Source organism: Colobus angolensis, unplaced genomic scaffold (genome assembly GCF_000951035.1).
Source record: "Colobus angolensis palliatus isolate OR3802 unplaced genomic scaffold, Cang.pa_1.0 Scaffold121, whole genome shotgun sequence".
Taxonomy (NCBI): Eukaryota; Metazoa; Chordata; class Mammalia; order Primates; family Cercopithecidae; genus Colobus; species Colobus angolensis.
In genome coordinates this window covers 6418820-6446133 of record NW_012113253.1, presented here as the reverse complement: position 1 = coordinate 6446133, position 27314 = coordinate 6418820, and the positions used below count along the sequence as shown (strand labels likewise).

Below are 27314 nucleotides of genomic sequence, written 5' to 3'. Positions count from 1 at the left end.
TGTTAGCCAGGATGGTCTCGATCTCCTGACCTCATGATCCGCCCGTCTCGGCCTCCCAAAGTGCTGGGATTACAGGCTTGAGCCACTGCCCCCGGCCCAAGACCAACATTCTTAAAAAATGAAATCATATAGAATAAAAAATACTAACATACACAGAACATAGTAATGGGTTACAATGTAAAATGTTCATACTCTGTGCTTCTGGTCAGTACAACTTGAAAGCTATAACATTGTCTGTATAATTCCTTCTCCACAAACAGGAGGGTAAAATATTAGATGTAGCCTAAAAGGAAAGTTCTAAGAAACACAAATGTTGTCTGTGAGGGTATTATACTAAGCCATAGAGAGTAAATAGTAACGATATTATTAATAATTATGCCTTTAATAATATATTAATAGAGGAGTCACTCTATGCTGGTCCCATATGTTTCCATAATTTCAGCTGTAATTGCCCTGGATTTTGTGTGGAAAGGTGCTCATTTGGCTGTGTAGCAGAGAAGTCAAAGGCCTCTGGCATGTATGTAGATGAATTTCATAAGTTCTAATCCCAACTTCGCCCCTTACAAACTGACTGTGGGGGATGGGGGAGTACTTACATGCTTACCTGTTCCCTATCCTATGACGTAGGAATAATAACAATAAAAAGCTACCAAGCAAAGCTGTCTGAAGTAATACTTGTGAAGTATATATGTTTAGCACAGGCCTCTCAAAAAATGGTGGCCATTATTATTATTTGCTCATGGGCCAGTATTTCAATGATGGAAATACTTTAGTACCTCTACAAATCAGCTCTAGTGTCAACACACTTAAGGAAACCCAGTCAGGTCACCTCTGACTCTGTAAAGCATTATGAAGAAAATAATGAACTCATACGTGAGTTCTTGTGAGTCATTCAGTTTTGAAGAAGCCACTGCTTTGATTTTGAAAACAGAAAAAAAAATCTCAGAATCTATTTAGACTAGGGTTCATTTATTCTGCCTGTTTCAAGTCAGAGCAATTGCTCCTGGAATGACCCTCTCCTGTTTCCTGAGTTTGAGCAGATCCTATTGGGCACTGCAGACAGGGAGAAGTGGATGTTTGAGGACAGGTGGGAGGTGCAAAGTGGAGACCCGTATTGGTCCCACCTTCCACTATAAGACTAGCAGGGCCCAGTTCTGTTAGCTATTGTCTCTATTTTGTAGAGGAGGAAATTTCAAGTTCAGAGAAGTTGAGTTAACTCACCAGAGGTCTCAGGGCTTGGTGGGAAGAAGGATGGAAAATTAAATTCAGGTCTGTGTCTCCACCACCATGTCCTTTCTCTTTATGCCTCGATTGCCACCCTGTAAATAGACTTGTAAGCATCAGGACCCCAAATATATAAACTATGTCGAGCTCTCAGCTTTCGTTAAAAGCATCTTATTAGGCTGTGGTATATGTACCTTGAGTCAGCAATCGTGCCCAGAGCCATTTTCAGCATTCCAGCTTCATTATTTCACTAGTCCAGACAGAATCCGCACCTTTCAGAAGAGAAGCAATCTTTATATTAATTATGCCACTCCTTTTAATCTCCAACAATATATACAAAAATAATTAGAAGGGGTAGTTATAATTTACCAAGTGTGTGAAGCTTAATTAAGGTGGAGGAATTAACACTGCCTTTGACAGGATTTCTAGAATCACACTTGCACCTACGATCAGTCTGAAGAAAGCTCAGCCTCCAGAAGTCTGAATTTAAAAACCTATTAACAGGCCAGTGATTATATGCAAAAGATAAAAAATAGAAAAGATAACAAAAAGATTCACCATAACAATTCAACTAGAATTGGATCCCAGAATTTCTGTGCCAAATATAACTTGCCAGAAACACAAACACAAAGCATTGCACTTTCACACATCCTCAGCAGCCCTTTGCTGAAGCACTGCAAAGTTTATCATCATTTCCCCAACACAGACACCTCTTGTTTCCTTAGAAAGGCTAACTTTGGAATTTTTCTTTCAGTCTTCACAGTGCTTGCAGTATATGGAGATACTTTCTTGTTTGTCTCCTCTCTACTGAAGCACCCCAACCTTGTCCTTGTCAAGGAATTTGCAATGATCCCAAAATGTCCAGTCTCTTTCCCTGATCAAGCTTACACTCCTTTAGTGCTTCCCAACAAACTAGTAGCCATTGTAGGACATACTGTGATCCCAATATCTGCTGACAATGTATTGTTGAATTTGCAAGACGAATATGGGCAGTGGTTAAAAGTGTGGCCTTTGGCATCAAGCAGACCTGGATTCAAATCTCAGGTTGGCTTGTTACCAGCTACGTTATTTTCCACAAACAGCTTAACTTCTCTGTGGGAGGAAGATGCTGATTCCTGCTTCATAGAGTGGTTGCCAGGATTAGCAGAGGTGATAAAAGCTTCACATAGGCTTGGCACGAGCTTGTAAGTTCTCTGTGGCAGGTATTATCGTAAGAGCATTTGTATTTTAATGCCAGGAGATGACAATGTCTTTATCCAAAGGATGGAGTGTTTCATGATGAGCTTCCAGGCATAAGAATAAGAAGACATCCTGAAGCAGATGGTGCTTGAATCTTACTGTGCATGTAACTGCCTGTCCTCCCATACTGGTATTTAGTCCTCCTAAGAAGGGAAATCTGAGAAGTGAAGAGGAACTCTCACATGGACTTCATTGATAGTTGACATAGGACCTTAATGACAGATATAGCACTTTTTTTGTTTGTTTTTTTGAGACAGAGTCTTGCTCTGTCACCAGGCTGGAGTGCAATGGCACAATCTCGGCTCACTGCAGCCTCTGTCCTGGGTTCAAGCAATTCTCCTGCCTCAGCCTCCTGAGTAACTGGGATTACAGGTGCGCACCACCGCACCCGGCTAATTTTTGTATTTTCAGCAGAGACAGGGTTTCACCACGTTGGTCAGGCTGGTCTCGAACTCCTGACCTCTTAATCCGCCCGCCTTGGCCTCCCAAGTTGCTGGGATTACAGGCGCAAGCCACCATGCCTGGCCAAATATAGCACTTTCTAATACTGTGTGGAGTGAACCAAATGCACCAAAATAATCCAATAATGAAATTGCTCCTTTTAATTATTTTGGTATTTCCATTTTCCATAGAACAGTATTAAGTGTGGTCCCCAGACCAGCCACATCAGCTCTACCTGAGAGCTTGCTAGAAATGCAGAGTCTTGGCCACATTCTAGACTTATGGAATTGGAATCTCTGAGAGTGGACAGAGAATCTGCATTTTACCAAAGCCCTCCAGGTGATTCTGGTGCCCTGCAACATTTGAGAAGCACCGTTATAGAATATCCACTCAAGCCTGTCAGCCATGGGAATTTGGAAACACTTGTTCTGCTTTGGGAGGATCCTAGCAGGTCCCTAGAGAATTTCCGTGTGTTCCCATACACTTCACTCTGAGATTCCAAGGACACACACAGCCTTAGAGAGGACCCTGAACATTGTGGCTGTATCACTGGCAGCATATGACATTAACAATGAGATCAAGTTCACTCTTATTTCATTAGAAAGACTCCCATTCTTTTCTCCCCATGGTTTTATTCTTTTTGCTGTTGTTGTTGTTGAGATGGAGTCTCTGTTGCCCAAGCTGGAGTGCAATGGCGTGACCTCAGCTCGCTGCAACCTGCGCCTCCCGGGTTCCAGTGATTGTCCTGCCTCAGCCTTTAAAGTAGCTGGGATTACAGGCACCTATCACCACGCCTGGCTAATTTTTGTATTTTAGTAGAGATGGGGTTTCACCATGTTGGCCAGGCTGGTCTTGAACTCCTGACCTCAGGTGATCTGCCTGTCTCAGCCTCCTAAAGTGTTAGGATTACAGGAGTGAGCCACCATGCCCAGCCAGCATAATTTTCTAAAACCTGTTTCAACCAATAATAACATTGTTGCATCTTGCCTGTTATGGAAAATATTAAGTAATTTTCCTGTTTTTTCACTTATCTTCGCGAGGTAGATGTTAGTATTGTGTTTACAAACTAGTATTTAAAATCTGTAGTTTTTATGTTGCCTTATCACTTTTTTTAGGGTAAAAAAAGTCCATTTGAAATTCAATATGTTCACAATGATGTGTTTTATAATTCGTTTAAAGAGGGATGATTATTTTTTAGCTATGGTAACTATCATTGCAAAAAGAAGCCGTTCACTCAGGTCACATGAGTTCTAATCACAGGAAGGAATCCCAGATGTAGGAGGTTGAGAGGGACCCTTGAAAATGATATGTCCTCGTCCTAACTCCCAGAACCTGAAAATATGACCTTATTTGGGAAAAAGACGTTTGCAGATTGTGATTAAGGATCTCAAGATGAGATCACTCTGGATTAAGGTGGGCCCTACATCCAATGACAAATCCTTAGAAGAGAAGGGGGAACAGTCCGGGCACGGTGGCTCACACTTGTAATCCCAGTACTTTGGGAGACTGAGGCAGGCGGATCACCTGAGGTCAGGAGTTCAAGACCAGCCTGGCCAACATGGTGAAACCTCATCTCTACTAAAAATGTCAAAAAAAATTAGCCAGGCATGGTGGCAGGTGCCTGTAATCCCAGCTGCTGGGGAGGCTGAAGCAGAAGAATCACTTGAACCCGGGAGGCAGAGACTGCAATGAGCCATTGCATTCCAGCCTGGGCAATAAGAGCAAGAGTCTGTATCAAAATAAATAAATAAATAAAATAAAGAGAGAAAGAGAGAGAGAGAATGGGGAACAGATGCAGAGACACAGATGAGAAGGCCATGTGAAGACAGAAGCAGAGATTGGAGTGACACACTGCTGGCATGGCACAGCTTGATTTCAAACTCCTGGCCTCTGGAACTGTGAGCAGAAATATTCCTGTTGTTCAAAGCCACCACGTTTATGGTAATTAGTGATGACAGCTCAAGGAAACTGGCACAGCAGCTCATGACTATGCCTTTTCCTGACTGTAGCTGTCAATATTGACAACATTTGGGTTTGAGAAACTTTCTTGAGAAAATAGGTTGAGGAAGGCTCAGCACCAGGTCACTGAGTTTCCATTCCTACCATGGGCCATAAACTCTTAAGCATACAACACTCACCAAAGGACATTCACCCAGCTTTCAGAAACTGGAGGCACAACTATTAGCATTTTATATGTTGGACAACTATGCATGTGGACGAAGTCACATCGGTTTGCATCAGCTGTTTAGTCTCTTGGAAGACTTTGACAGTCATGAAGTGGGAGCAAAGCTATTGTACCACCTGTAGAGACTGAACACAAAGGGTAGAGATGAGCAGACATTTCTTGTATGGTATAAGGCTGGAGAAGAGTACATGACAATTAGTCTCTTAGTTATCTTTCTTGTTTAGAATGCCTAAGGATCCGTCCATTCGTTCACTGAACAAACTTATGGAGCCCATCCTATGAGTATGATATTAAGCACTAAGAAAGCAGCAGTATTTAAGATAAGTTCCTTGCCCTCATATAATATATACAACTAATGAGAAATGCTGGTGATAAATAGTAAACTAATAAATAAAATACTTGTACATGCCATGAAGGACATATACAAGGTAATGGAACCACCCAATAAAAAGTAGTCTTACTATCCTTTTGCTTTGGGCATAAAAAACAGATTAAGGATAATCGTCTTGTTCATTTATTTATCTATATACCTTTTTATATTCTGTCTCTGAGACTGAAAGAGACAAAAGATCAGGGACCTAGTTTTGTTTCTTGCTGTTTCTCAAGCATGAGGACACTGCCTGGCACATAGAGGGCTCATAGTAAATATTTCCTCAATACATTTGTTGATTAAGTGAAGGTGATAGAAACTGACAGGGACCTTGAACAAGACATTTTTTATGTGGAGACGCTATGGGAAATAAAACCTTATAATGTTGTAACTCGAGAGCTAGGATACATGTTTGACCAAATTTTCTTGGTTTGTCTTTATTTCTAGATATAACATTTGCTTTCTTTTTTATAATTCACCTAAAAGCTGCTTATTTTTAAATGTGTATTTAAAACTTCAAAGTTGCAAGACTGTCTTTTAGAATAATTAGCTAAAAAGAATCAAGGACTTCAACTGATCTGAATTCAATGGTCTTCTTTTCTTTTCAAAATTTTAAGAGTTTGGCTGGCCTGCTGGAAGCACAGGTTTATATTTAAAATCATCCCAAGTATAGTCGTATAACCTTGTTCTAAATTTGAAAGATATAAAATTGTTTTTCTTTGCTTTTTGTTTTCTCTTTTAGCTTTAACTATTTATTTCAAAATCAGTAAGAAAACTGAATACCCTAAGGAAAAAATGCACAGAGGACAGAACAGGAAGTGTTGCAATAAATAAATACATTTTTAAAACAAAGAGAAGGGCCGCGTGCCATGGCTCACTTTGGGAGGCCGAGGCGGGTGGATCACGAGGTCAGGAGATCGAGACCATCCTGGCTAACACGGTGAAACCCCGTCTCTACTAAAAATACAAAAAAGTAGCCAGGCGTGGTGGTAGGTGCCTGTAGTCCCAGCCACTCGGGAGGCTGAGGCAGGAGAATCGCTTGAACCCGGGAGGCAGCTCTTGCAGGGAGCTGAGATCGCGCCACTGCACTCCAGCCTGGGTGACAGAGTGAGACTCTGTCTCAAAAATAAATAAAAATAAATAAAAATAAATAAATAAATAAATAAATAAAACAGAGAAAAAAATAAATACAGAGAGTCAACAACAAAATGAAAGATGGTTCAACCTCTTTTGCAATCAATAAATTACAAATTAAATTAATGAGTCACCAAGTTCTGCGTATCAATTTGGAAAGAAATATTTTGGGGAAAAAACAACACGTGCACTGTTGCTGTGAACATCAACTGTTTCAGCTTTTGCAGGAACACTTCGACAAAATGAATTAAAAGCCTTCAATTTAGGGCCGGGCGCGGTGGCTCAAGCCTGTAATCCCAGCACTTTGGGAGGCCGAGGCGGGTGGATCATGAGGTCAGGAGATTGAGACCATCCTGGCTAACACGGTGAAACCCCGTCTCTACTAAAAAAATGTAATAAGCTAGCCGGGCGCGGTGGCGGGCGTCTGTAGTCCCAGCTACTCGGGAGGCTGAGGCAGGAGAATGGCGTGAACCCGGGAGGCGGAGCTTGCAGTGAGCTGAGATCCGGCCACTGCACTCCAGCCCGGGCAACAGAGCGAGACTCCGTCTCAAAAAAAAAAAAAAAGAAAAAAGCCTTAAATTTTTTTTCCTTTGACCTGCTACTTTCACTTCTAAGAATATATATTAATGAAATACAATTAAGCATATATGCATTTTTAGCTGTAAAGATAATTAAATAAAACATTATTTGAAATAGAAAAGTATTGGACATCATCTGGCCGAGACAAGCAAAATAAAGTCATGGCACATAATTCAATTTAGTGGTATTTGGCCATTAAAAGTAATTTTACACCAGTTTATTGACATGGGAAGATGCTGATGATGTGTTAGGCAAAAAAAAAATACATTAAGAAATAACTGTTATAGTATTGTATCATATATTTACATATTTTTGAGAAAGGGAAGCAGAGAGAAAGATAGGAAGGATAAAGTGTACCACAGATCTGTTTATAGTTGGTTATTTGTGGATGAGAAGATTGTGGTTGCTTTTAAATATTTTTCTTATTTGTTCATGACCTCTGACTCTCCTGTGGTGGCCACACATGCTTTTATATTGAAGTGTGTGCTTTATTTAAAATGTAAACATGTAGTTTGGCTTTAAAATTTCCATGGGGGAAACCACAGAAGCACGGCAAAGGACATTAGTAAGCAGGCTCTGTAAGGAGACACCTGGTTGGCTATCCTGTGTGAGAAGAGATGCTTGAACTTAAAAGCGGTAGAAGAAGTGCGAATATATTGTCAGTGGAATGCTGCCTTGTGCTCATCAGATTGGCAAGAAAGTAGGGAGAAAGAGGGAAATAGAGTTCTGGTGGGAGGCTGCACTGGCTCATCCACCCTGGAGACTGAGTCTGGAGGGCTGTCCTGAAGAGCACACTTAGGAGCTTTTTATGTGATCAGCCATCACTTCAGCTCCCAGGAATATGAATTTTTATCACAGAGTTGTCTGTACCAGAGAGCAGAGACAACTGAAGGGTCCATGTCTGGGATGGGGGATAAGTAAACTGTGATGGACAGTCCCTGCAGCCACAGTTAGAAATAGGCATGCAACCAGCAGTAAGGTTAGATCTGAAAAGGTCTATAGTGTGGATTGCCAGATAAAATACAGGGTGCCAGTTAAATTTGAATTTCTTATAAATCATGAATACATTTTGAAGATAAGTATATCCCAAATATTTGCCCAATCTGGCAACTTTAGTCATAGAACAACAGAATTTATGATAATTAAAAAGCTATGTACACAGGAAAATCAAACCAATATATTCCACAAGAATATATATTAACACATTTATAGCTATTGCATTTGTGGGAAGGATAATAGGAAGAAAAAGAAATATATAGTAACCAAATAAAGTCGTAAAATAAGAGAGGGCCTTGAATAGGCCAATGTTGACAGTGAACTAAGTATGATTAACTCAACTCTCCATAGCTAAGTCCAAAAAGAATTTTTTTTGAAATGGAGTCTCACTCTGTCACCCAGGCTGGAGTGCAGTGGCACGATCTTGGCTCACTGCAATCCCCGCCTTCCAGGCACGAGAATCAAGCGATTCTTGTGCCTCAGCCTCCTAAGTAGCTGGGATTACAGGCATGTGCCACCATGCCCGGCTAATTTTTGTATTTTTAGTAGAGACAGGGTTTCACCATGTTAGCCAGGCTGGTCTCAAACTCCTGACCTCAGGTGACCCTCCCACGTCGGCCTCCCAAAGTTCTGGGATTACAGATGTGAGCCACCACACCAGGCCCCAAAAAGAAATTTAAAAAAAACTTTACTGTGGTCTCTTGAAATTTTTTTTTTTTTTTTTTTAACTAAAGTCCTGATGACACTGCCTGGCTGATAAACAGAATATTCTGCTCTACCAAAAATTCTGTGTGGAGTACCCTGGTACTTCTAGCAAAATTAAGTGGCAGAAAAGTGAGCAGGAGGGAGAGTGGGTAGGTGACATGGGGCTTGGGAGAAAAGAGAAAACCTTGATAATTTTATAAAACTAGTAAAACATGAAACTAATGAACAAATTAGCTAAGAACATTGGTTTGCTTAGTTTTACTCTTTTAATAGAGGAACATGCTTACATTCTTACAGAGTAAGTATTAGTAAAAGAACATAAGTGAGCACCAATCCTTAACTGTTAGCATGGAGATAGCTAGAAAAATAAGCAAAGTTTAAATTTACCCATTGGAAAATGATGGTTCAGTACATGTCACTGAGTCACTCTTACTGCTTTAAAAGCTTCTTTTTTTAAATGTTACAGCCGATTACAAGGAGAGCTTTAATACGATTGGAAACATCGAAGAGATTGCATATAATGCTGTTTCCTTTACCTGGGATGTGAATGAAGAGGCGAAGGTGAGTGACAAAATAGCATTGATTCTTTGTTCATACCTCCTAATAACGTGCCCATCCTCTGCAGTTTATTCTTTTTTAAAAGCCTCTATCGGTAGCCTCCTATTGAAAAGAAAATGAACCTTTCATCTTTTGCCTTTGTGGAGGGTAAGGGAGAAAAGGGAGCATGCTCCTCTGTGGCTTCGTGTAGAATGTAATGAGCCAAGTTGCATGTCCCACCCAAATCCTTCAGGCCCCAGGCTTCATTTTAGCACTTGGAGCTGGGAAGATGAGGCCAGGAAACCTTTTCTCTCTGCAGTGCAGATTTCCCCCAAAGGCCTCTCCGTGCAGCCTCCTCCAGACACAGGGAGGAGCTCAGAGCTGATGTGTTTGTAGGTAAGCTTCTGGGCAGACCGCTGACCCCATAGCCCTTCCAGGCTTAAGCTGGTTGAAGGATGGAATACAGGAAGCAGGCTGCAGGTCCCTGAGCTCTACTGACAGAGGTGTGGCCACCAGTGCGACCTTCGGCCACTTGTTTAGTGTTGGCTGCTTAACTAATCTTTTTCTGTTTCTCGTGGTGCCCACATGGTTTAAGAAGTACAAAGGCAAAATCTGTGGTGATGTGAGCCCTGAGAAGAGATGTCCACTATTGTACCAGTTTGGATAAAAGAAGGCTTTTATCCAAACGGCCACGAGTCTCTTTGATTTTATGAAAACCCCAAACCATTCTGCTATGCCCACCCTCCTTTCTGTGTTCCTTCGCTTCTGATCCTTGATTCTTATTTTGCACTCATGGGAAGGTGCCAGATGAAACCTAAGCTTGTTTTTTGGTCTAGTTCTGGATCATCTAGGAGGGTGTTAGAAGAGTTTGTCTTCAAGCAAATGAAAAGGTCAATGTACACTGCTCTGGTCAATGCTTTATTGTCTGAGAGCAGGGGGAAGGCTGGGTGAGAAAGGAAATGGGTTGGGAGTTTGCAGGCCCGGCTACAGAAGAAGAATTGCCCAGTGTCTCATTTCACTCAAGTATAAAACAATGTAGAATAGGCCTGAGAAAGGCAGCCCAAATGGGCAAATGGTGATCGAGTGCCCGTACAGCCTGGAGAAGTTTCTGTGGCTCAGTCTCAGTGCCTCCCAGAAAGGAAGCAGACCTTGCCGTGGGGTGCGAGACTGGTCCCACACAGAACTGTAGGCAAATGTGTCTCTAAGGTCCACTCCTCCTCCATTTAAAGTTTCCTGCTCAAGCCATGTGCTTTTGGCACTTTGTTAACCTCCTCGGCTACCCGAGGCCCGTTCTCCCTGCCCCTCCCCTCTCCTGAGAACACTGTGCTCCTGTGCTCAGGGCTATCTGTACCTTTCCCACATTCCTGCCTAGTGCCTTCTTATTCCAGCCAAAGCTTGCGCTTTCTCATCGTTCCCTCTTCTCTCAGAGGCTAGACTGCCGACCTGATCAGTAAGAGGCAGTCTGTGTAATGGCACAGGACTAGGGTGGCCACTGAGCCATCCTGAGCAAGTTATCTGACCTCTCTGGGCCTCGGTTCTGACATACAGACAAACACACAGATTTCCAAATGTCTCTGCTGCAGCCAGCATCATGCTGAGGGCATAAAGCACGATGGATGATCCAGTGCTCTGGGGAGGGAGGCCTGGGAAACAGTAACTGAGCAACAGTGTGACCAGGGAGAGGCAGGGCCTATGTCAGAGTCCCTGGAAAGAAAATGGGGTCATGTAACTGGAAGTGTCTTATCAGTGTTAAAGGACCAGGCATGGTGGCTGATGCCTGTAATCCCAGCGCTTTGGGAGGCCAAGGTGGGAGGATCCTTGAGGCCAGAAGTTCAAGAGTAACCTGGGTAAAGTAAGGAGACCCCATGTCTACAAAATAAAAAATAAAAATTAGCTGGGCAGGGTGGCATGCACCTGAAGTCCTAGCTACTCAGGAGGCAGAGGTGGGAGGATTGCTCAAGCCCAAGCAGTAAAGGCTGCAATGAACCATGATCATGCTGCTGTACTCTAGCCTCAGTAACAGAGCAAGACCCTGTCTTAAACACACACACCACCACCACCACCACCACCACCACCAACAACAACAACAACAACAACAACAAAACAAATGTTAAGGCAAGCTATAACTATGAGCTGTAATCATTACCATAATTTTGATTATCACGCAATCTGTGATAATGAGTGCTAGTGGGTGAATGTTTTAACTGTTCTGCTTCAATAAGAACCTTTTATAGAAATGCCTAACCTAGAAGGGACAGTTTAATGATGGAAGCTTCAGGCTCTGTAGTAAACCAGTGAGATAGTTAATGTGGAGTTGAGTTGACCTTCCAGCCCAGTTCATTCCATACCACTCATTCACCATAAGCAGGAGCTTACTTTCCTTGTCTAAATGTGTGTGCCTGTGCATGTGGGTGTATATGTGAGTATGCATGTGTATGAACCATGTTGCTCAGAGCAGACAAGTTTAAGCTCACATATGCTTTGAAAAAAGACAGTGGAGGATATTTTATATTGCATTGTTTTATGTTGCAAAATTTGTTTAGCTTCATTAATAATATTTTAAGTGACTATTACTTGGTGGCAGCAATTGTTTGAGGTTTGGGTTAATCAATAAGTAATGAAAAAAGTTCCAAATATTTTTCTCCAGACTACTGAAGAGCTTTTAATGTTTTATTTTACTTTAAGTTCCTGGATACAAGTGCAGAACATGTAGGTTTGTTGCATAGATATACGTGTACCATGATGGTTTGCTGGCCCTATCAACCCATCATCTAGGTTTTCAACAAAGCAAGAAGTAAAAGCCCTGCATGCATTAGGTATTTGTCCTAAGGCTCTCCCTCCCCTAGACCCCCACCCCTTCACAGGCCCTGGTGATGTGATGTTCCGCCTCCGTGTCCATGTGTTCTTATTGTTCAGCTCCCACTTATGAGCGAGAACATGAGGTGTTTGGTTTCCTGTTCCTGTGTTAGTTACTGAAGAGCTTTTAAAGAGAAACCATAAAGGTTAAATCTACTTCATTAGAAAGGCTGAGAAGATTTTTTTAATCTGCGGAGCCTAAGGCATTTCTCTAAAATATCATTGATTTTATAATAAGCAGACTACAAAAGGCAAAATTGCATGATTGTTGAAAAAAAGCTTTTCAACAAAGCAAGAAGTAAAAGGCATCCCTCTCACAGTGGAAGTGTCTGTGATCTTCATGTTGTGGACCTATCTGTCACGAGTAGTTGCATTTGCTTTCAACTTCCCATTGGTAACGTCTGCACAGAAATCTTTCCCAGGCTTCAGGGCAGCAGGCCCTTTCAGTATCACATGATATTTTAGTTTGTATGGCCAGAGGACACAAACTTGTGGCCTGCAGCCTTTAGATGGTCCACAGAATGCATATATGTATGTGTGTGTTATGCATTTTTGTACTTCTATTTAAAATTTTAACTTTTTTTGGCCCACATTAAATAATCAGAAGATTATTATTTTTAAAAATCCAGGTTTTTAAGTCTCTTGGATAATTAAAGATTCTGGCAACCATTAAGCCCTAGTGTTTGCAAGGTGATGAATGACTCTAATAACGTACTGGGCTCTTTATGGCTTTCTCTAGCATTCTCCATTCTGGAATTTTGCCTGCCTAGCCCTGGTGAACATTTGAGTTTTCATGCCCAACTATGCCCCCCATGCAACTAATATGCAGTTTAGCTCTTCACTGTCTTTCAGCATTTAGGAGGGTAGTGACACAATGCAGGTTGAAGCCATAGGTAGGTTCAGTCTTTCTGCCTGGAGCTCAGAGGAATGGGGCAAGCAAGGCCACCAGCATTCCCTGGCTCCCTGGCTCCTTTGGCCTGGTCCTCATAGTGCTGCAGCTGTAGCAGGCCAGGCGCTGATTTGTGTCCCCACTGCTGAAGGGGGAATCTGTGACATTCTTCTGAATGCTCACAACAGTGGTAAATCTTGGTCTTTCAAGATGTTAAAAAAAAAAAAACACCAGAAACCACCTCGATCCAAATGTGAATACACATCAACAAGTTGGATAATACCACCTGAGGATTAAGGATGAGGTTTTTTTTTGCACTAAGTTTTATATATCTTTGGAGCCGGCCATATCAGAGGAGACCTTCTAAATATGCTTTAAAACCTTGGCAGCATCATTGGAGAAACCTGTATGTCTTCCCAAGATGATTATGTTAAAGGATAGTTTTTATTTGGATATTTAGGTTTTGATGCATTTATTTAAAAAACAAAAACCAAAAAACCAATCCAGTATTTGGTATTCTTGCCACAGATCTATAATCAAGACCTGATGATAAGGCTTATGGATTTTTCCAAAGCATACATTTTCTTTCATTGCTGACTTACATTTTATTTCTACCTCTCATTTAGCATGAACAGAAAAGAAGGAAAGACATGAAACTCTAATCATTTAATTAAATTAAATTATAGGAAAACGTTTTCCCAGGGAAGGTGTTAAAGCTATTAGTTAAAACGAGGTTTGGGGATTAATTCCAGATTTGCAGTGTCCGTTGCAGGCGGATTCTTGCAGGACTGTTGCAGAGTTCTTCAACCCAGAACCCGTTTTGCTGGTTGTGACACAGAGTCTTTGCAGCAGAAATAGTCTCCAACAGGATCGGCTTTTGTCCTCAGGGTCTCTGCAGTCTGGAAGCCTGTGTAATGTGAACAGGTGTCCGTGGGCTGCTGATATCTAGGTGGACAAGGTTCTGAGTGTCCACACTGTCACTGCTTGGAAATTGATGGCAGGCAGGGCCCAGTGTGCGGCAGCAGAAAGCACTGAAAAGGGGTTCAGACAACCAGATTCTAGCCCTGGCACCCAAGTAACTGGCTTTTTACTTCCCCCGGTTTTTTTTTTTTTTTTTTTTTTGGCAAAAAAAAAAAAAAAAAAGCCATAAAACAATGGGAAGTGTGTGTGTGCACATATGTGTGTGTGTAGATTAAGATCCCATCCATATCATCCCAATGGGAGGACTTCTGTGTCATATTCTTTCACATGACTCCCATTTACAAGAATTTTTAAATTTTCGTTCTCCCCTTACCCAAACACTGGCACCTAAGAAGTAGATTTGTTGGTCACGCCAGACCCTAGTGAGTTATTAAAGGGCTGTGAGCTCAGATTCCTGGCACCGAGCACTGCCTTTTCCAAGTGATGACATCACCCCCAGAGCAGAGTGCAGCAAACCCTAATTACAGACTTCCTTTTCTCCTAGATTTCTAAGGAGTCTTGAAACTGGGCCCCTTATTTTTGTCCAGGGCTGTTTTCTCTGTTCACAATGAGTTTAAGATTAAACCAATCTTGGTGCGCTACAAAGACCTCCCTCATATGACCACAGAGAAGAATTACTTGAGCATTAAAGATGCTTAGTGCTTTGCACTTTCAGGAACATGTTTCCTTTTCGGATTTTTTCACTGGAACACTGTAACAATTCCTCCACGTCTCTACGCTTCACCCTTCCTTGGTTTATAATACTAAGATTTAAAACTTTCTTTCCATGAATATTTTTTTAAATTGCTCTGCCTCCAAGCCTTTTAGAATGACCTTAGTTCAGGATCCAGTTAAAATGTTCACTACCATTGTGTCTGGAATTGATGGATTCTTGGTCTCGCTGACTTCAAGAATGAAGCCGCGGACTCTCACGGTGAGTGTTACAGTTCTTAAAGATGGTGTGTTTGAAATTTGTTCCTTCAGGTGTTCAGATGTGTCCGGAGTTTCTTCCTTTTGGTGGGTTAGTGGTCTCGCTGGCTTCAGGAGTGAAGCTACAGACCTCCACCCTGTTACAGCTCTTAAAGACAGCATGTCTGGAGTTGTTCATGCCTCTCGGTGGCTTCCTGGTCTCACTGGCTTCAGACGCCAAGCTGCAAACCTTCACAGTGAGCGTTATAGCTCATAAAGGCTGCGCAGACCCAAAGAGTGAGCAGCTGCAAGATTTATTGCCAAGAGCAAAAGAACAAAGGTGCCACAGTCGGAAGAGAACCCCAACAAGTTACCAGCCCTAGCTTGGGCAGCCTGCTTTTATTTCCTTATCTGACCCCACCCACGTCATGCCAATTGGTCCATTTTATAGAGAACTGATTGGCCCATTTTACAGAGAGCTGATTGGTCCGTTTTGACAGGGTGCTGATTGGTACGTTTACAAACCTTGAGCTAGACACAGAGTGCTGATTGGCGCATTTGCAATCCTTTAGCTAGACACAAAAGTTCTGCAAGTCCCCACTAGATTAGCTAGGCACAGAGCAGTGATTGGTGTGTTTACAAACCTTGAGCTAGACACAGGGTACCGATGGGTGCCTTTACAAACCTTGAGCTAGACACAAAGTGCTGATTGGTGCATTTACAAACCTTTAGCTGGACATAAAAGTTCTCCAAGTCCCCACCTGACTCAGGAGCCCAGCTGGCTTAGCCTAGTGGATGCTGCAGGGGGGCTGCAGCCTGAGCTGCCTTCCAGTCCCCTGGCCCTCACGCCCACACTCCTCAGCTCTTCGGCGGTCGATGGGATCCAGCGGTTGATGGAATCGCGCGGTTGATGGGATCTGGTGGTCGATGGGATCGGGTGCCGTGGAGCAGGGGGTGGCGCCCATCGGGGAGGCGGGGGTGGCGCCCATCGGGGAGGCGGCTGAGGCCCAGCGAGAATTCCAGCGCGGCGCAGCAGTGCTAGAGGACCCCGCGTGGCTCCTCAAGCGCAGCCGGAGTGGACACTGAGGCCGAGGAGGTGCAAAGAGGGAGCGAGGGCTGCTAGCATGTTGTCACCTCTCACCATCACACTAAATAATCATGCTGACAAATAAATCTACTACTAGCCGTCTCCGATCTTTATGATTTTTAGAAAAGTCTATTATAATTCAATTATATAAAACTCTGATCTCCCAGGGTTATTTTTTGCTGCCTTCTAGGCCAGTGCCTCCGTTTTCAGAAGCAGAGTGATTACTTTCCTGAGCGATGTGTATCCCGCTCCCCGCTCCCGCTGTGTGTTGAGTTGCAGGAGAGGACTTAGGAGTATTGGTTTGTCTAGCCTTCTGCTTTGTTAGAGCATCAGCAAATGTTCTTCCTGCATTTTGGGACTGGGGCGGACCTTCCAGACAGGAAGTTGTTGCAGTTTTGGAAAGGGCCAAGGACAAAGTAAAGCATCTGCTTTTATCTCTGTTAATAAATTTTCCTAATGAGATTGGAGGTGGGCAGGGCTGAAACCCAATGGAGGTGGGAAAGGGAGCAAAGAGCCTAAGAGACATCATGGATAATCTTCTTGGGCCTCTTAGATTCTGATTCCACTAAATATTACCTCTCAACATATCAGGCCCTGCAAGATTGGGCACATGGAAAAAGTGAATTTAGAACTCAGGGCCCTATGAGTCCAGAGCCCATGCTGTTGACTATCCTGATAGAGAGAAATTTGATTTTTGTTTTAACCCAAAGCAAGCTATGATTTTCCTTCTTCAAGCAATTTATAGGGGACAAACTATGTGCATCCAGAAAGAAAGAAAATGAGTGGCTAACCCCATTTCCTTGAGCAAAGCAGTTCAATCAGGCCACCCTGCTTTCGCCACGTGCCCTGTCCTCATGCCACACTTTCTCCTTCCCCACAAAAATGGGCCTGCTGGTCCAGCACTTCCAGCACATAGGGCTCTCCTTATCCACGTCTTCTGTTACCCTGGTACATCACCTGTCCATATCATACATATTGACCGGAACTGATGTGGGAGTGAAAATTCCTTGCACTCTTCAACGGAGCATTGGCATGCTGATTAGCCTAACACTAGTGAGATCCTCTGCAAAGATCAGTGCATGTTTTCAATTACAGTGCTGAGACATATCAGTGTTTTCTTCTCCGTGCCTTTACACATTTATTCTTCATTTCCCCCATCTCTCTCCAGCTCCTTTCCCTGGTATCCTGGATTCCATTTTTATTCATTTACACGATGTCAGTACACCTTTCTCTAGTATATTTTTTCTGTTATGAATAGTGGAGGCAATTCCTTGCTCTTTTTTTTTTTTTTTTTCAAAACCATGCAAGAAGCACAGCACTAAAAAATTTCCAAAACAAGAATGAGGGTTATGATCAGAGAAGATGAAGCTTGCAGGAGGCATACAGTGACCCTCCACTCTACATGTGCAACTTAAGAAATCCAAGAAACAAATCCTCACATGTACCAGGGTGGTAATTGGAAGTGACTACTTACGCATAAGCCAATATTCCTTTTAAAGAGAGATTCCTCTAATCTTGGGTCTCTTTGGAATGCTTCAAATGCATTGGATTTACGAAAGAGGTGTGTATGTAATTTTTGAAACTGTGGGAAAATGCAAGGTGAGGAGACATGTTGATATTTCCTTTGGGCCCTATTTGCGTTAATAGTTTTGCCCCATTGCCTTCCTGTTGGATTTTGCTTTAATACTAACAAGTACATATCATCTAAGAACTGAGAGCCTGTCTCAGGGAGGTAAACAGGGATGTGCTAAGATGAGCTGGCTGGTGAGAGGAAACTAAAAGTGCAAGTTGAAAGTAAAATGTTCTCATCTGTATTTGTAAATCCATTTTTAAGGGAGAAAATGAAGTTGATTTAAATGTCCCAGCACTGCCTGACAGCTGCCCTGGACTTACGAGTGCATCTGATGTGGCCTGGGTCATGGTGATGACAGTGAACTGGCTTCATGTTGTGAGATGTGACTAGAGCCATCATATAGGCTGACTTACTATTTCCGTAGAAAACCTAACTCTCTTCCTCCTCTCACTTCCTCTGCTCACCTCCTCTCTCAGTGTTGTCTTTTCAAGGTGAGCAAGCCAAGCCTAGCTTTCTGCTCCAGCAGCTGCTATTAGAGAGGAAAAACAGCTCTGTGTCCTCATTATCTCAATTTCAGTAGCTTGAAAGATAAGATGGTGAGAACCACAGGGCTTTGGCCATAGCTTATGAAAAAGGAATAAATTGGAGAAAACACAGGTATTCTAACTTCTCATATACTGCAAATTATTCAGTGAATAATTTTGGTTGAAAAATAAGGGTGAAAAATAAGGTTATACTAATTGAAAGTCCGGCTTGTGTTCAGTACCATATCATGGCAAATCCATTAAGTTGTCTCAAATGTGTTATTTTTCTCCTTTCCCTCCCTCTGTCTCTCTTCCTTTTTGGTCTAAACTGCTTAATCAGTTTTTATTGAGCCTCCATTGTGTGCCAAGCCAGCTGTTTTGAAAATTAAAGTTTCGGTAGTCTTAACGAATCGTGCTTTCCAAAGGGCTGTTCCTAAATGGACAGTGTTCTTGTTCTGCTGAACTCCATTGCTGGATACCAAAGGAGAAGAGAAGATGTGTCAATACTGTTTTTCAGGATGAAAATGGAAACTAAAGGACTGTCTGAAGGAGACTACACTCCTGAGTGCCCTGTGGGTTCATGACCTTGCTTATTCCCCAGCCTGCACCCCTCAGCAGCCCAGTGCTTTTGACTGGGAAGTTCTTTTTCTGCTTACAAGACAGTCTAGGATGATATGGGGTTGGTAGATGTTAATGATCAAGAAAAAGTTATATATCAATTTTTTGCCTAAATTAATGTATTGCCTGATTTTAAATAGGCAATCTTGTGGAAAATTACAGAATATCACAAAACATATCCCTTGGTCTCAAAAGTAAAAATAGGGTTGGGGGACACTCCTAGGAGGGGTCTTGAAAGATTGAATTGCACACTGCAAAGCAGGGCAAATGGCATTTTTATGTGTTTGCTGAGGTGTGGTGTGGGTAAAGGAAGCCTTACAAGAGAAAAGTAAACATTTGTTGGAGTCTTTGGTACTGAACTTAAACAAAGCCATGCCTTTGTTCCAGTTTTATAAGGTAATGGATGTTAGGAAAAGCTATAAAGCTGGAGTTAATTCATATATAAAAGGAATAATCTTTGGAAGGCATCTCATCAAAGGTATCAATGGCTAGATCTTTGTTAGAATGGTTTCTGGACTGAATTTTGCTTAGGACTCTGTAATTAACATGTACGAACTATTGTATTGTGCAGAGAATTAGACTGCATACTGGATTTCATAAAATGATTGTGTGTGCATGTGTACACAATGACTAATATTTGTTCAGTGATTACCCTATACCAGGCACTCTGCCAGGCACTCCATATATATTATGCAATATTCATATTTTTAAGTGAATAACAATTTCCATTTAACTAATGAGGAATTTGAAGCCCAGAAAAGTTAACTAGCTTGCCTGAGGTTGCACAGCTAGTGCATGGTAGAGCTGGAATTCTAACCTTGGGCTGTCTGGTTCTGAAGCATGTGCTTTTTCCATGGCACCTTTTTGTTTTGGAAAGACCTAGTAGTAATATCTCCTTTCACCTCTGACAAGGGAATAATCACACCCACTGCATATCAGGCACTGGGCCAGGCGGTGGAGGTCCTGAACAAACAAGCCAGGCCGAATCCCTGCGCTTAGAGAATGTTAGGACTAGGCTAGGAACTGAGATGCAGATGTAAATAATTGAAATACAAGGTAGGTAAGTGACAGTGACTCTACGGGAGATAAAGTGCTAGAAGAAAAGATCTGAAGAGAGAGGCAGCTCCATTATTTATTTTTTTACATTTTATTTTTTAAAATTTCAAGTGAAAAATTGAAAGACTGATACATTTGATACCACTTACCCTTCACCTAGATTGACTCATTGTTAATATTTTGCCAGATTTGCTTTATCTCTTCTCTCTCACTCTCTCTCTCTCTTTCACACACACACACACACACACACACCCCTACACCTTAGTTCTAAGTACTTCAGCATGTAGAGAGGTCCTCTTTCTGTGGGATCGGGAAGATACGAGGAAGGATGTGGCATGTAGGGTGTGTCTTCAGGATCAGGTGGACTTAGACATAAGGAAGCTGGAAGAAGAGTGTGCAGTGGGGAATAAGGCAGTGTCCAAAGGTGCAGAACCTGGAAAGCACAAGGAGAGAGGGCACTGCGCCACTCAGGAGAGTGTGACACTCAGGAGACAAGTTAGTGTTAGTTGTAAAGAGGTGATGATAGAAGTCATGAGAAAGGATGAGATTGCTGTGGAGAGAATTGGAGGGTGGGCAAAACAGGGTGAAGGATGGGACTTTAGAAAATGTAGAGGGAGAGGAGCTGGAGAAGGAAGGGGTGGTGAGTAAGAGCAGAGAAGAAAGGGGAAGGAAGGAAGGAGAAGGAGGACAAAGAGGACAAGAGAGGGCCACGAAAGTCCAATGGTTTAGGCAGTGATTGTTCAAACTGTGATCCTCAAAAAGCAGCATCAGTGTTGACTTGGGAGATTGTTAGAAACACAAATATTTGTATCTCCCAACCCAGGCCCACTGAATTAGAAATTCTGGGGATGAGGCCCTGTAACCTGTGCTTCAGCCAGGCCTCCTGGCGATTCTGATGCATACTAAATTAGGAAACGCCTGTTATAAAGATGCTGCTGAGAAGGCTGCCCTTGCTTTGAAGAAAGCAGTTTCAGAAGTAAATTTATACATGCACCTGTGAACAAAAGCCACGTAGAAAGTTCATTGCAGCATTGTTTATGACAGGAAAACACTAGAAACAACCTAATGTTGAAGAAATTGTCATTCCACATTTGGTGCTTTTTTAGAGAGAGAGAGAAAGCGATCTTCAGACTTTATTGTTAAGCGAAAAAAGCAAGATGCAGACCTGTGTGCGTTTTATGCTACCACTTGTGTAAAATAGGAAATGATGTGTATTTACATTTGCATAACATGTTTCTAGAAAGATACTCAAGAAATTGTTGATTGGCTGGGGAACAAGGAAGGGAGGTAATTTTCACAGTTTGCCCTTTTGTGCCTTTTGGATTTTGTACCATATTCAGATATTACCAACTCAAAACAAGTTTTAAGTATTAAACATGAACAGAAAAAGCTTCACGTAATAAATGCTGAAAAAGTCAAGTGAATGAATCTTTCCACCTGCACTGAAGTTCTGCCTGGGAGCTCATTATTTCACCAAGCAGCCCAATCTCTCATTACGCAGTGTCAAAAGTCTCCCTCACCCCGATGTGCTGCTTCGCAGGATCTGCTCATGACAGAGCCGAGCGGGAGAAACTGTTGTAGTTTGAAGAGCAGTAAAGGTTTCTGCCTGAGTGACTTCCCCGTGCTCTCCCCAGCAATACCTGGGATTCAACCCCTCCCAAAGTGCTGTGGGGAAAGAGATTTAATGTTTTTAAATCAATGTTTCTTAATTAAATGTTTGTTCCATTAATGCAAATCAGAACTCATCTACCTTTGGATCATTTGAAGTTAGCTTCACAAAATCCCCAGGGAGAGAATCCGGCTGGAACGTAGCAATAGAGGGAGGAAGTAGTAATCCTACAGAAAGGAGGGCTTGAACTGGGGGACCCTGGGAATGCTAAGGAGGCCACCCAGGCAGGAGCATTCAGGGAGGTAAAATGGAGAGGACTTTGTTGACTCTGCCATGTGGGTGAGAGCTTGGAGTTCAAGAACAGGACCAGCTGAGAGACGAGGTGTCTCAAAGGAGAGAGATAATGTTGATGATAGTAAAATTCTTTCGATTTTCATGACACTCTACAGTTTAAAAATATTATTTCATTTGAGTGTCACAGTACTAAGGTAGGGATTGTTATGCCTATTTGAAAGAAGAAAGTGAGGCCCAGAAAGGTTAGACAATGAGTCTGAGGCTGTAGTGCTAGGCTTTGCACTAGGCACACCATTTTGAGCCTCTTGGTGGATATTTTTTTCTGGCTTTGCTTTACTTTCATTATAATCAAACCCAGGTTTGGCTTCTCGCCACTTGAAAGCCAGACTCAAGAGACAAGGGTTGGTGGAAGGAAAAGCAGGTTTATTCAGAAAGGAACAACCGAGAAGATGGTGAGCTAATGTTCTAAGGTACCATCAGAGGTCAGTACAAACTTTAGGCTCTTTCAATAGTAAGGGCAGGAGGACAAGAAGGGGGTTGAGATCAAGAGGTAACCAGTGACTACAGACATCTGGACAGCAGTGAGTATCTGAGGAGGCTGGGAACTTCCTTGTCCTTGATCAGGTCACAGTGCTCCTAAAAATCTTTAACAAAACATAGTTAGTTGTTTACATACTTCCCCTTTCATCCCAGGATTAGTTATAAAAGCTACATGACTGCTGTTTTCACATATTATGTCAGTGCTCTGAAATCATCCTTGCCTATGTGGAGGAATGGGTAAAGACCCCTTAAACAAAAATGGAGCTAGTTATGTTAGTTCTTTTGCTGTCTCACTGTTATGTCTTCTCACCCTCCAGCTTCAGAGAAAGCTCTTTCTTCCTCTCATAAAACTTCACTTGTGAGTTGATCTCCTTTATCCCCTGCTTCTGAGGCTCTTGATTCCCACAGCCACTCCTCTCTGCAGCCTCTTACATACCTCATCTCTTGTCGTGTGGACGCCTCCTTCATCTCAGAAGTGCACCTCTGCTGGGCCAGGTGCCCGCTCCCAGTGCTCCCATCCCTCCCTTAGCTGAGGTGCTTCTTCTCCATCTCTTTGACCTGTCTCACTTGCCCAGCAATCACCTTCCTCTCCTCCCTTCCATTGGTCTGGCCTCTGGAAGTAGCATGGATGCTCTCCACTACTGAACACAATAACCTTTTCTTAGTCCTCATGCCCCTGTCCTCTCTGTAGCTTGGATGTTGGAGGCTGTGGCCACAGCTCTATCTGCCTTGGCCTCAGAGATGCACACTTGGCCTCATTCAGTGCTTATTACTGGATCACAGTGATAAAAACAGATTGATTTGCCTCTTTCCTCACCACTCCCCACCTTTCAGGTTCTTTCTTCACTTTCCAGATATAAACCTTCCTTTTCCATTAGGGTTATCTCTACATTTTTTCAGAGCCAGCATGAGCTTTTTTTCCCTTCCATCTCTTTTTCTCCTGTCTCAAGACTCCTACAGGAAATCTTCCCTGGCTGCCTTGTTGAGCTCTCTTCTTCTTCTTTTTTTTTGAGATGAAGTCTCACTCTGTCACCCAGGCTGGAGTGCAATGGCGGGATCTCAGCTCACTAAAACCTCTGCCTCCCAGGTTCAAGCAATTCTCCTGCCTCAGCCTCCCCAGTAGCTGGGATTACAGGCATGTGCCACCATGCCCGGCTTATTTTTGTATTTTTAGTAGATATGTCGTTTCACCATGTTGGCCAGGCTAGTCTCGAACTGCTGACCTCAGGTGATCCACTTGCCTTGGCCTTCCAAAGTGCTGGGATTATAGGCGTGAGCCACCATGCCTGACCTTCTCTCTTCTTAAAGCAAACAGAGTCTGGAGTGTTCAATTTAATATCTAATTACGTACCTTCCACAACAGTGAATACTGTTGGACCCCACCTTTCCCTTGAGGGCAGGGCCCTGCCATAGATAGACTTCTGTATTTCCCATGGCCTCTGTATATAGCATCTTCATAGTGTGGATGGATGGATGGATGGATAGATAGATAGATAGATAGATATTGATGAAGATATTCATGCTTAATATATAGTTGATGCTCAATTTATGATTGTTGATACATAACATCTGGTCAGAGCAGCTAACTTCACTATACTAAATTGACTTCAGCTACTCATATTAATCTCTGCTCTTAGGAGGTATTGCTTATGAAAGCAAGGACATAGATATAGTTGTATTTAGAAAAATAATTTATCTTCTCTTAAGTTGTTGGACAAATATTTGTTGACTCTCTACCATGGGCCTAGTACTGGGAATACAGTGAGCTTGAAGCAGACAAGTACCCTCCTCTTAAGGACTTTTCAGCATCATGCAGCAAGCAGATAATTAAACACTAAGCAAACAAATGATAAGATAAATTCAAGTAATTGTATGTGCTATGAAGAGAGGAAAAAAGAGAAATTTGACAGACTCTGCCACTGGTCATGGGCCAAGGGGTTGAGAGGAGGAGGAAGAAGAGGTAAAAGGCAGCTCTCCATGGAATGGTCAAGGCAGATATTTCTGCAGAGTTGACATTGGACTGAATCTGAATGAGAAGGAGTTGGCAGTGTGATGATTTGCAGGGACAGCACAGAAGGCAGAGCACACAGGAGGCAGCAAAGCCTCTGAAAGGAGAACAAACAAAAAATTGAGCACTGAAAGAGTACGGGAAACTATGGTAGAGTATGTGAGTCCACCAAGTGTGCATCTGTGTGTATACATACATACCTGCAGAACTCAGAGGAGAAAATAAATATTTTATCAGGAAGAAAGGAAGAAATGAAATAAACATTCTTAAAAAGTACTTCCTAAAAGTGCTATATCATTGTACATTTTATGAAATCTAGGCATTTCTTATATCCTCAACAAAATAGCAAGCTCCCTGAGGGCAGGTAGTCTGTCTTGTATCCTGTATTCCCATCTCCCAGCACAAGCCAAGCACAGAAAGAAGACATTAAATCACTATTTGATGAATACATGCATAAAAAAAGATGGTTGCCCAAAGCTGAGATTTCACATTTTAATATTGTCTACTTTTAGTCTATCTTCTGTCTCAATTTGGCATTGCATCTGCACACAAATACAGTCCTATCAAAATGGAAGAAAAAAGGTAAAATGTGAGAAAGCTGTCTGTAGAAATTCTAAAAACCAAGAAAGGAACAGAGTGAAGAATCCGGCAAAATCACATTTATATAGTTTGTGAAAGGAAAATGTGTTCTCATGTTAAAATGATTATTTCTTAATATATACCTTGTACCTGTGATTTAGAGGCTTATCCTGTGCAATTTCTTGGAAAAGAATTTTTTTTTCAACCTCAATTATCAGGATATAAGTAGCTTTCTTAGTCTTTAAAGAGAAACATCTTAAAAGTGCAAAATACAATTGTTTAAAGAGGAAAATAAATACATTGTATCAAATCACAGATGTTACAATTTTTTGAATCCCAAATTGCTTTCTGAATCAAAAGTAGGCCCATTTATTTTAATGGAAAGCTCTCAGAAAAAGGTTTAGGAGTCAATAATCAAGTTAATGTAGCAATTCTAAAGCTCATTGATTTGTGTTTATTTTAATAATCTTACTGCATGCATAATGTACACCTGAGGAGTATTATAATTTCAGTAAAGTCACTTGCCTTGGGTAGAAAACACAAAATGGGAATTGTGATTCATATGTAACAAATGATTTTGTAAAAAAAATGCCAAATATCATGAGACTGCTTCTATTTCTGGGAAAGATCTTGGTACATTTAGAAACAATCTTTCTGTCTTAATCAACCCTTGAACTGATGACAAAATTAAAATTGTATCTATTATCTGCCTGAATACACCTGATCTAATGAATTCTTTCTTAAAAAATAAATTACGTGCTATTAGCATTATAGGAAAACAAGTAAGTGAGGTTTTAAAAATATTATATGAGCATTCGTAACTTTCTTAACGCTTGGGAGACAGATAGATTGTTTATGGCATTTATACATCTTTTACATAATCAAGGCTTCCACCGAAGCGAAAAATAGCTTTCTATGCGTGACATTTGGATGAACATTTGGTAGAGGAAATTATACCTTTTCCTTAAGCCCCTCTAATACATATTTACAAACAAGTGCTTTGTAGATATACTTCCAAGTAATTTGCTTTCACATTTCCCTGCTGTGCATGGAGCTGAGATATGGTTGGGTTTGCAAGATGAAACAAATGAATGCTTATCAGTCTCCAAGCTAAGGCTTTAATGTCCTTCCATGACTTTCCAAACTCCTCCCTACCCCCAGTTTCAGTTAAAGTTCAACCATTTGGGTTTTGAGTGCAGCACAGCGAGACTATGATTGATACCATCAGGTACTGAAACTGTGCTTTGCCAGTGGGTCAGGCAGCTAGGCAAGAGGAAAACAATGCCAACCCTATTATAAAATCCCTCCCTTATAGGTTCACTGGGAGCTGACGATACAATGTAGCAGAAAAGGCAGATTCTTGTGTTGTTTACTTTTAATGGAATTAGAGAGCCCATTAGAGCTTCTGCTAAGGACCTCTCTCTATTGAGAGAACCCAGCCTAAGTGTCTTCCGGTGAAGACTGATACGTGGTAGCTCATTTGACCTTTAAAGACCATCTCTACTGGGTGATTGGTTTTTCTAACTCCTCCAGGGAAAATTTGGTCTATGTATTATAGTATATTGCCAGTAAGCAGTTATTTCAGTGGATCTAGTGGGTCTGTCCCACTTAAATGGCCCTTGTAAATATTCACACTCCATCACGTCGGCTCTTAGTTGAGACTTGAGCTGATAAGACCACATTTAATATTGCTTCCTGCCTGTCTGAGTGTATGTCCACTGTGAGCGACACGTGGTTAAATCAGTGAGCCAACCATGAATCTTAATAGCTTAGGAAATATTCATCAGAACACTTTTCTCCTCTGGCTGCTGTAGTTCTAGGCAGGCTTTATGAGGAGTGGAAAATAACCAGTCTGTGTTAAGACTCCTGTGATTATGGCCACCAGCAGGAAGATCTCTATGAAGGACGTGGCCAAAATGATGAACAACTGCATAGCTCACCAGAGTGATCATTTGCTTTGCTGACATACAACTGCATTTATACAGTCTGGCCAAGATGTTTTTCAGGTGTTCTCTGAAAAGTGTACTTTTTCATAACCTAAAGGTTAGTGTTTGATGAAGCTGTTATCTTTAGAGCATCATCATACGTTCTCTCTCAATCATCCCTGACTTCTGTGGTTGCAGGAACCATAACCAATGCATCTATGCTAGCGCCTAGCACAGCCTCAGGAACTTGGTAGGCACTTCAAAAATATTTGTTGCATAAATGACTGTTAAATAAAAATTCTCTGCCATTAGGGCTTCTCCAGGGACAGTAATAGTATTTTCTGTCCGTGTGGCTGTAGTGGGCAAAATACTTATACTATGGAAAATCAGTAGGAGAATCAGACATAGCGTGTTTTCTTTCTTTCTTTCTTTCTTTCTTTCTTTCTTTCTTTCTTTCTTTCTTTCTTTCTTTCTTTC

General features: G+C 41.9%; 1 protein-coding gene across 2 annotated transcripts in view; it reads left to right on the top strand.

Moving 5' to 3' along the window:
- Nucleotides 1-27314, top strand: part of GRHL2 (grainyhead-like 2 (Drosophila)) — a 192637-nt gene that overhangs the window by 109230 nt on the left and 56093 nt on the right. For both annotated transcript variants that reach the window (XM_011931471.1, XM_011931464.1), the window contains one exon: nucleotides 9340-9434. In XM_011931471.1, coding sequence (XP_011786861.1) covers nucleotides 9340-9434 — 95 coding nt within the window. The remainder of the gene's footprint in view (nucleotides 1-9339; nucleotides 9435-27314) is intronic.